This window comes from Camelina sativa, chromosome 8, assembly GCF_000633955.1.
Source record: "Camelina sativa cultivar DH55 chromosome 8, Cs, whole genome shotgun sequence".
NCBI lineage: Eukaryota > Viridiplantae > Streptophyta > Magnoliopsida > Brassicales > Brassicaceae > Camelina > Camelina sativa.
The window spans coordinates 4001511-4010621 of record NC_025692.1 but is presented as its reverse complement, the minus strand read 5'-3'; the positions used below and the strand labels follow the sequence as shown (position 1 = coordinate 4010621).

At 36.2% G+C, this 9111-nt stretch overlaps 4 protein-coding genes across 4 annotated transcripts in view; 2 read left to right on the top strand and 2 right to left on the bottom strand.

The window, feature by feature from the left end:
- The window catches only part of LOC104706063, a 3525-nt gene extending 3109 nt beyond the window's left edge, over positions 1 to 416 (top strand). The window contains exon 4 of the mRNA XM_010422193.2: positions 18 to 416. Within this exon, the coding sequence (XP_010420495.1) occupies positions 18 to 299 (282 nt within the window). The 3' untranslated portion in view covers positions 300 to 416. The remainder of the gene's footprint in view (positions 1 to 17) is intronic.
- On the bottom strand, positions 442 to 2083 carry LOC104706061 (xylulose 5-phosphate/phosphate translocator, chloroplastic-like). Its single transcript, XM_010422190.2, has one exon. The coding sequence runs from the start codon at positions 1857 to 1859 to the stop codon at positions 597 to 599; it is 1263 nt and encodes a 420-aa protein (XP_010420492.1). The 5' UTR covers positions 1860 to 2083; the 3' UTR covers positions 442 to 596.
- LOC104706062 (AUGMIN subunit 7-like) lies at positions 2274 to 5355 on the top strand. Its single transcript, XM_010422191.2, has 9 exons — positions 2274 to 2422; positions 2727 to 2812; positions 2957 to 3018; positions 3192 to 3283; positions 3428 to 3553; positions 3913 to 4003; positions 4351 to 4458; positions 4655 to 4753; positions 4946 to 5355. The coding sequence occupies exons 1-9, from the start codon at positions 2289 to 2291 to the stop codon at positions 5135 to 5137; spliced, it is 990 nt and encodes a 329-aa protein (XP_010420493.1). The 5' UTR covers positions 2274 to 2288; the 3' UTR covers positions 5138 to 5355.
- On the bottom strand, positions 5413 to 6730 carry LOC104706060. The gene is made up of 5 exons (XM_010422189.2): positions 6532 to 6730; positions 6388 to 6437; positions 5972 to 6077; positions 5827 to 5885; positions 5413 to 5655 (listed from the first exon to the last, which is right to left on the bottom strand). Exons 1-5 carry the CDS (start codon positions 6622 to 6624, stop codon positions 5610 to 5612), a joined length of 354 nt encoding a protein of 117 aa, XP_010420491.1. The 5' UTR covers positions 6625 to 6730; the 3' UTR covers positions 5413 to 5609.

Genomic DNA, 9111 nt, shown 5'->3' with positions numbered 1-9111 from the left:
TCGACACGGATAAACAGATGCTAACGGTTGCAGCTACCCCGATTCCAAGCCCGCAGAGTAGCGGAGACTTCTCAGGTCTGGGACAATGTGTCTCTGGAGGCGGGTTTGTAATGAGCTCAAGAGTGCAAGGGGAAGGAAAAAGCAGCAAACCCGTGGTTCAGTTGGCTATGCGGCATGTAACTTGTGTGGAAGATGCAGCCATTTTCATGGCGCTTGCTGCAGCTGTTGATCTTAGCATTTTGGCTTGTAAACCTTTCAGGAGAACAAGCCGGAGCAGGTTCCGGCATTACTCTTGGTGAAAAGAAGGCTACTCTCTTTTGTGTTTTTTTTAGTGTACAGTTTTTGAATTGGACTCAAAAAGTCTCATTGTATTAGGCAGAAACTGGCTTGAGATTAAGAAATTTAACTCTTCTCAGAATCAAGAATATCAAGTAGACGAGGTCAAGAACTAAAGTAGATCAAAGTCTTTGAAGCAACTGAACCAGTTAACAGAAATGACGAATCTAGTCTCATAATAAGATTAAAAACAACAAAAACAAAAAACAAAACTTGGAAAAGAATAAAACAGCTTGAGGAAACCTTGCTTGGATTTGCCCTTAGTTCTTCTTATCACCTCCCACTTCAATCTTCTTCTTCTTGGCAGTAGCCTGAGAATACAAGAAGGTACCGAAAATAGCAATGGCTGATCCAAGAGCATTCAAAGGCCTAACAGGATTCCTAAACACCAAAACCGTAGAGACAATCACCACAACTCTCTTCATTGTATTCCCTACAGAGAAAGTCAAAGGACTGATCTCATCGAGTGCCTGATACGAAGATTGGTTGTACAAATGGTAGAAGACACCAGAGAGCAAAACCCAAAAGTAGAACGTTGATGGTTTCCCAACAGTTGCAATGGCTTTATGATAACCAGGAACCCAATGTGATCCTTCAACGAAGATCGCCACGGGGAACAAGTAAAGCAGAGAGAGTATACTGATGCAACCGTATAGATTCAATCCATCAATCTCTTTGAAGCTCTGTAAACTTCGTTTAGAGTAAATGTTACGCAACACGAAACCAACGTTACTAATCATGGCTCCTGATAAACCACCTATGTTGAATGAGACTTCAGTGACTGCAGCTAAAGAACATCCCATAACAATTGGAAGAATCGATAACCAGACAGCTATAGGGTACGAATCACCGAGCAGAGAAGAGAAAATAACAGAGAACACAGGCTCCGCTGATTTGATAACATGAGTGAAAGAAACAGCGACTTTGGAGAAAGAGACACAAGCTGAGATGTGTCCAACAGTGTGGAACAATGCAGGACCAAGGAGAGCAACGATGAAAGGTTTCGAGATCTTAGGGCAAGGGTAAAGCTTAAAGGACCATAAGATTAGCATCCAAATAGAACCTGCGAAAAGCTGAAACGAAGCGAGAAGCCATGGATAAGGGAAGACATTGAGTGCCTTTTTGTTGAAGATGTTGAAGACGATGTTCTGAAAATACCAAAGACCGAACACGATCCCTAGCTGGAGCGTCTTGGCCTTCTTCTCTTTCTTCTCAGCTTCGCCAAGATCGGATTTTTCGTAATCCCCGTCTGGATTTGAATCCGATGAGTTAGTTGCAGCGGCGGCGGCGATGGATCTAGGTTTCCTCGAGAACCCAGATGAGTAAACCGGGTTGGTGAGTGAAACAGAAAGCAAGGGTTTTGAATCGGCGCGAATCGGAGAAAGCCCTAATGGGTATCTGTGATTGAAAGGTTTAGAGTTGGTGAAGGGAAGAGCAGAGAGACGGGTCGGTTGTTGACGGGTCCGGGTCTTGTGGAGGAGGAGACCCGGGTTTAGGGAAGGAGATAGATTCAGTGAGATCATTGCTGCTTAAGCAATAGAGCAACTCAGCAAAACACGAACGCAGGAGAGAGAGAGAGAGAGAGAGAGTAAAAGAGATAACTTTAGGTTTGAGAGCTGGTGGGTCGTCGTCGGCTCTGGACCAAACGTCAGAGATCCGTTGGGAAGTACAAATTTTTTTTTTGAAAGCTCTGTTCTTGGAGTTTGTGTCTCCCCTGCCAAAATACATGTTTTTAATTATTTTTTTGTTCCATTTTTTTTTTTTTTTTTGGTTTTTACTCTTTTTACACGGTGGAGAGATGAGGAAGAGGCTAATATGGTAAATTAAGCTCTTTTTCGTTTTGTTTTTTTTCAAGTTTGAGAGAAAGCAACGAGACGAGAGTGTCAGATCTCGAGATTTTGAATCGGTGTTGAAGCCGTCGCCGGAATCAGTGGGGGGGTTGGGGAGGGAAAATGGCGTCGAAGCAGATGGAAGAGATACAGAAGAAGCTAGGGCTGCTTAATTACCCTAGGGCAAATGCTCCTGCTCAATCACTCCTCTTCGCCGGGATGGAACGTTACGCTCTTCTCGAATGGCTTTTTTTCAAGTATTTTTTCTCTTCTTCTCCGACTTTATTATGCGTCTGTTTCCGACTACCTGGGAAATTTCTAAATTTTAAGATCAATTGAACTATAGAGCACATTTTGAATTTTCGAGTTTGATCAAAACTTCGAAGGGTTTGGTTTTCACAGTGGGGAAGTTGACACTGTGTTTGATCAGTGTCAAATGTGGAATTGGGTCTGCTTGAATTGCTTGATTAACTTGAAATTTAGGTTCTTTTTTTTTGCAATCACAATGGAGATTTTATACGGGGTTTAACTTAATTGTTCTTCTTTTGGCTATTCTTGTAGGTTATTAGGTGATAAATCTCCTTTCTCACAGCAAAATCTCCAAGGAGATGCTGGGGTTCGTGATGAAGAAACTGTTCGTATTCAGTGTAAGTGTTTTATCTGATCATATAGACTATGTTTCCATTATTGCTTGATTGATAGAAATGTTGCTTAGTTCCGTTGATATTTTGGTACTTGTGGGAAGGGTATGTCTATTGGTTTTGATGAGTAAAGTGATATCTCGTTTTCAGATTTGGCAGAGATCGCAAAGTTTTTGGGGATTACACCAACTGTCGATATAGAAGCCATTCAAGTAAGCTTGTTTAGATTGTTAGATCATCTTCTTCCTTTTTTTTTTTTTTTATCTAGACTTACTGGATTTTTCATTACCTATATTTGCTCAAGTTCCATGATTTGTTTCAACAACGATCAAAGATTTGTAAATTTTTAGACTTTCACGATGCAATAATAGTATCATTGCTTTAGGGACATGGAACCTATGAAGATCGGATGGAAATGCTTCGAAATATTGTTGATTTAGTGGAGGCAAGCCTCTTCTCAGATAATCCAGAATGGAGGTAGATATTTCACTTGTATCTGATATCATCCGCCAGTTTTTATCATTAGAGTAGAATTTTGTAGTCTGTTATCTTCCTAATTCCCGTCTACATTATAGTTTGTCTTGTTCTTTGAGCATAACAATGATTTTGCTTATTCTTCAGTATTGATGAGCAGGTTGCCAAAGATATCCAGCTTATAGATGCTATTGCAGAGAGACAGTCTCTTATATTTTCTGAGGAATGCAAACTGTTCCCTGCTGATGTGCAGATCCAGTCGATATATCCATTGTAAGAACTAGTTTCTCCTGTTATCTCCAAGTTATTGCACCTTTTGTCGTTATTTAGTGATTGTGGGTAATGGACTTTTACAGATGAATTGTAAATGTAAACTTAGTTTTCCAAATCAACATATGAAACTTAGCCACTATGAGCCACAAGGGTTAGCTATGTGTGTTTTGGTGCCAGTTTTACATCCTTTTTTTTTTTTACTTATGCTTCCAGATCTATCTGGTCTTAGAGTTTCCATTTGAGATCAAGCTTTTTAAGTTATACTACTATTGTACATGCAAACCTAGGTCCTTAGATTCTTGCCTCATGTTTCAGCAGATGTAGTGACATTATGTTCCTTAATGGAAGTTTCTTTGCAGACCAGATGTTTCAGAACTGGAGACAAAACTTTCAGAACAGGCCAAGATTCTCTCTAATCTTCAACAGAAAGTCGATGACTTGGCAGCAAAGGTGTGTTTTGTTTTGACTCTGAAGTAAAGAGCTCACTGGACCAATTTGCTGTTTCGTCAGACTTGAAATATTTCACCTAATTTATTGCTTATCGCACGTTACCTGTAAACTGCATATACCAATTGTTTAACATATAGCTCCTATATCTCTTTATAAGTAGCTTTGGTTCTGATGTATCCAAGATTTGAACTTCATAATCTAATTACTGTAATATGTACGTATATGCAAACTCAATTCCTACTACTTATTGACTTGTTGATATAAGGCCTCAATCTTGTCTTTTTTAACAGCTAGGTCCAGATTGTTTTCATTAAAGATGTCTTTTTCTGCTTGATATTTCCTTTCAGCATGCTTACAACCCAGATGAAGAATATACTGAAGTGGAATCTCAACTAAGGGCTCGTTTAGAATCGTTTCTTGAAACTGCTAGGGCGTTCAATACAATCTACACAAAGGTATTTCTTTTTCATTCAAACTCATAATTCTCTCCGTCTATCAACCTAAATCAGCTGGAAGCAAAATGTTTAACTTAAGCGTTTTTCTTGTAGACATAAAATGTGCTATGTCTCTCTAACTTTTGATCTGACTAGCTTTTCCAGAAACTGAAAAATAAGCCGCTATATCCTTATCACTATGTTTGGATTTTTTCAGGAAATTCGTCCATGGACGCATATGATGGAAGTGCCTCAGCTTCATGGTTTTGGTCCTGCTGCAAACCGTTTACTGGAAGCATATAATATGCTTTTAAAGGTACCTAATTGTCTCCTTCTATCTTAATACTTGGAAGTATATAATATGCTTCGTTGTATCGACTATATTGACTAGCTCTCGGCAGATGTAACTTTAGTTGATAACTGTGTTCAAGAGCCGGATCAAGTCCATATCAGTTATACCTGATTCTGATAACACAATGGAATAAAATGAGTTGTGTATTGTCAACAGTTCCTAGGAAACTTGAAGAACCTAAGAGACTCACATGCAGCACTTTCCATTGGATCATCGGGGACAGTAGCTGGAGAGCCTTCTTCTGTAACCAGAATCGTATCTGAGTGTGAAGCTGCATTGACTGTTCTCAATAGAGATCTTGGAATCCTCTCTGCTTCAATTGCTCGTGAGCAAGGCGAGCGTCTATAACTTTCACGAATTGACCATACTTGAAAAGGGGCTGCGTTCATTGCATCATTCAATCCTACTCCATGAATGTGATGATTTGTATTTGTTAGAAATCATTTTAGGTGTGTGTTTTGATCTCAAGAATTGTAACTCTTTTCAGCATTTTTGTTTTGTTTCCGTGTTGCCAAACTTATTTAACCAAATCCATTCTAAAAGTAAAATCTCTCATCGTTTCTGAATGCAAGTCTTAGACTTTGATTTGTACAATGGTTTATAAGATTTGATGGATTTAGCAATCATAAACGTAAACGTCTCATATAAACAACCCTATACGCAAAAATTGACAATTGTAACAACAATCAAAGCCTTATATGGCTTCAAACCTGATAGAGCAGAATACTATCGGTCTCTCAAGCTCAAGAGCTACGCTCAGTTTTGGCAAAGGTAAAAGAAAAAAAAAGTCTTCATTGACAAACTCTCTTCTTTGATACAATCAAAAGCTGCCTCGGACACCTTCTAAGCTTTCCCCGATTGATGACCTGCAAAAAAACAGATCGATATACAGATGTTTCATATCCTTTAAGAAATCTTTGCACATCACCAATCATTCCTATTGACCTCAACTAATGAGAAGTGAGAACCACAATGATTGTCAAGTTTCCAAAAAGTGGTAGCAAAACCAAAAAGAGAATTGTTCGCTTTAACCTTACTTGTACATACAATACTTGTACTCTTGGCTTCTAATCAAATCTTTTTCGCCTTCTTCAAGCTGCACAACAAAACAAAGACATTGCATACAGAATCTACAGAAAACTCAACATGATCATAATCATCATCGTTTTTAAAAAGTCTCACCGGATCACTCTCATAAATGAGTTCATAGCAAACCGGAGAAAGGCATCGCAACGCACAATTCTCTTTTGCTATTGCAGATGATTTGCATTGCCAACCCCATAACCCACTGTTTGTAATTCCACAACACAAAACACACACAAAAGTGAGCAAAGAAAAGCCAAGAATTTTCTTAACTAATTCACAAGTTTAGCCAAATTGTTCTACAATGAATCACAATACAACCAAGAATCAAGCCACAAACTTTCCCAATCTGTAAGGATAGTAACCAAAGAATCAATCTTAGGGTAACACAGAGAACAAAAAAGTTTTTTCAAAGCTGATGGTGTTCCTTATCAACCCAATCACATCAGTAGAATCAAGAAAATTTTCTCAACAGAAGCATTAAAAAAGCAATTCCTTTATAATTCTGAACTAACCTCTCTATATCAGCATAGCATTCGTTCTTCTTCTGCCTGATCTCTACATCCTACAAAATAAATAAAAAATTGATTCCTACCGCAAAATCAGCAACCATATTGCAACGGAGCTTAGAGATTTGAGTCGAGCACAGAGATACTTACGGAGATAGGACGAGGAGATTTAGCCAAAGCACATGATAAGAAACAAAAGGAGAGTATCAGAAGAAGAAGACAACGAGCTCGGGAAATTTCCATGGCTTCTTCCCCGATCGCAGTGTGGTGGTGGTGGGGCTTACTAATCCCAGCTTTCGATTTAGAGAAGAAACGGTTTTTGAGAATTCTTGAGAAAACCGAACCGGTTTTTTCCGGTATTATTGTATGGGCTTATATTGGGCCTATTTTATATTTATTTGGCCGACCTGACCAACACAGGTGGACGTGGGAATGATGAAATGTGGTGGACAGATCACTGCATAAAAAGACAAAGTTTAATGCCGACTTAACCTCAACTACTTCCTCGATGTGAGTAATCAGATTAGATTCTAGTCTATCTTTCAACCTCATCTTTTCTTAAATGTAATTTTTATTCGTTAATGGAATAATTAGTGAGAGATGACAGTAACTTTGGACTCAAGTTGAAGCATCGGAAACTTTTTTTTTTCCCTTACCTTCACGGTTTATAATAGTAATACATTGAGCTATTTGGCATTCGTCACCACGTGACATATATTATATAACTGATAACCAAAGGTTTGATTATTTACTTACTAATTCCTACTGCCCTTTAACAATTAAAGTTATCTTCTTCTTTACATCACTTCAATTATTTGGTGTTCATGTCCACTCGAAAAAAGATGAAAGTATGTACAACATTACATTTCAAATGCTCTAAAAACATACAAGGATATCACTCTCTTTCTTTGTACTCTGATTTTTTTGTTATTTTGCCATATTGTTTTGTAGTCATTTTGTATATATTTGGTTAAAATATGAAAATGTTGGTTAACAATACTTCCCAAAGGATAAAAACTCAATTTTGAAACCATGGTAGAGACACTTACCTATCATTAAATACTTTTCTTTTTTAGCATTTGATACATAGATTTGGTTAGAAATCGAATTAAATATGTTTGTTTAGCTCTCGCATCTTTGGGTTGGTTTGAAATAGATGGTTCTTTTCCCCCCTCCAAATACAAATTAAGACATACATTTAGCCACGTGGGTTTATATATTCATATCGTTTTATACTAAAAGAGTCAGTGCCTCACATGACCGACCCTGAGCTAAGGCAGGTGAATCTCATACTTTATGCGCTTAAAAATATACATACGTGTAAATTGTAATGCAGTGGTCGATTCTTGTTATCATGTATTCATGGTGTTTAGCTTTTATTTTATTTTCTTTTCGAGTTATATTGAATTCATGCCATGTGAATTGTGATTATCAAGATCCCAACACAAAAAAAAAAAAAGGATTACAAGCTCAGAAAATAGAGCAAAATGAACATTACAATGCCTCGTAGGTTAGGATATCTTTCGAACAACGGACACTATATAATAAGTAACCAACCAAACGATCAATATATTAAAAATTACATGAATGATTAGCAGTTACCAGGTGGCCAATATATGGTCAAGACTCCTTTAGGTAGTCGTGTTCACCAACAAATGGTATGCTTGAAATGAAAGGTACTTAACCCCTATATCTACGTAACTTCACCCATTACCAAACAATAAAAAAAAAACATGATAAGTATCATCAGACCTATCATATATATATCTACTATATATCATTCTCAAACGCCTTACGACAATGCTTAAAGATATACACACACGACAAATGTATTATCTACTCCTAATTTTGTGAATTGCCCGTTTACTTATCTAGAAGACATTTAAAAATAAAAATGAAACTTGTAACAGCTATCTTTAAACCTTTTAGTTCCATGTATATTTGTGTTTCTTTGGTTAAATTTTTAGTTCCCATATTGTACACAAGAGATCATTGTATTTGTTAATATATATCCTAAGAGACAACAGGTTAGGCCAAATCATTCTTTTCACGAAAGCGAGACCATCTAAATACCTCAACATAAATAATTAAGGTTTAAAATTTATTTATTTAAAGAAAGTTAGTTGTAAAATGATGTTAAACATGTACAACAATATTAATAAACATCCAGACATATCTTTAAGAAAAAAAAGAAAGTTAAAAGTTAATATTATTGAATTCTAATTTATAAAAAATTTTGAAGAGTTCAACAAAATCATTAAAAGTGAATAAGTGAATAAGTGAAAGATTGTTAAAGATTGAGTTTTATTAATTAGTTTTCTAAAATCTTGTAAAATGGTCTAAACAATCCATGTATTTTTGTGATACTTTCATGACTTTATTTTGTAAATAAAGTGTCTAAAATCATGAACCAATAACATAATAATTGAATTCATTAACAATTGTAGATTATTTTGTTTTAATTGAATAACACAAAAATTTTAATGACTTTAATAAAGTTTGAATCCAATAACTCAAATTTGTTAAAATTTTAAATAACTTTTTACAAATCACAAACTAATACATTTAAATCTAATAACGGTAGATTCTACATAACATTTAAAAAATTTTAAACTCTGTTTAAATCTTAAACAAATAATCTCCACTTATTTATCCAATTGTCCAAAGATATTAATCAAACTCAAAAAATAAACCACTTATTTATCCAATTGTCCAAAGATATTAATCAAA

What these genes read in the sequence shown, in the direction of transcription:
- LOC104706062 (XM_010422191.2), top strand. Translation starts at nt 2,289, where the DNA reads ATGGCGTCGAAGCAGATGGAAGAGATACAGAAGAAGCTAGGGCTGCTT. An exon ending in CTCGAATGGCTTTTTTTCAA is followed by an intron (nt 2,423 to 2,726) that starts GTATTTTTTCTC and finishes CTATTCTTGTAG; the next exon opens with GTTATTAGGTGATAAATCTC. An exon ending in TCAGATAATCCAGAATGGAG is followed by an intron (nt 3,284 to 3,427) that starts GTAGATATTTCA and finishes CTTATTCTTCAG; the next exon opens with TATTGATGAGCAGGTTGCCA.
- LOC104706061 (XM_010422190.2), bottom strand. Translation starts at nt 1,859, where the DNA reads ATGATCTCACTGAATCTATCTCCTTCCCTAAACCCGGGTCTCCTCCTC.
- LOC104706060 (XM_010422189.2), bottom strand. Translation starts at nt 6,624, where the DNA reads ATGGAAATTTCCCGAGCTCGTTGTCTTCTTCTTCTGATACTCTCCTTT. An exon ending in AATCTCCTCGTCCTATCTCC is followed by an intron (nt 6,438 to 6,531) that starts GTAAGTATCTCT and finishes TTTATTTTGTAG; the next exon opens with GATGTAGAGATCAGGCAGAA. An exon ending in TCATTTATGAGAGTGATCCG is followed by an intron (nt 5,886 to 5,971) that starts GTGAGACTTTTT and finishes TTTGTTGTGCAG; the next exon opens with CTTGAAGAAGGCGAAAAAGA.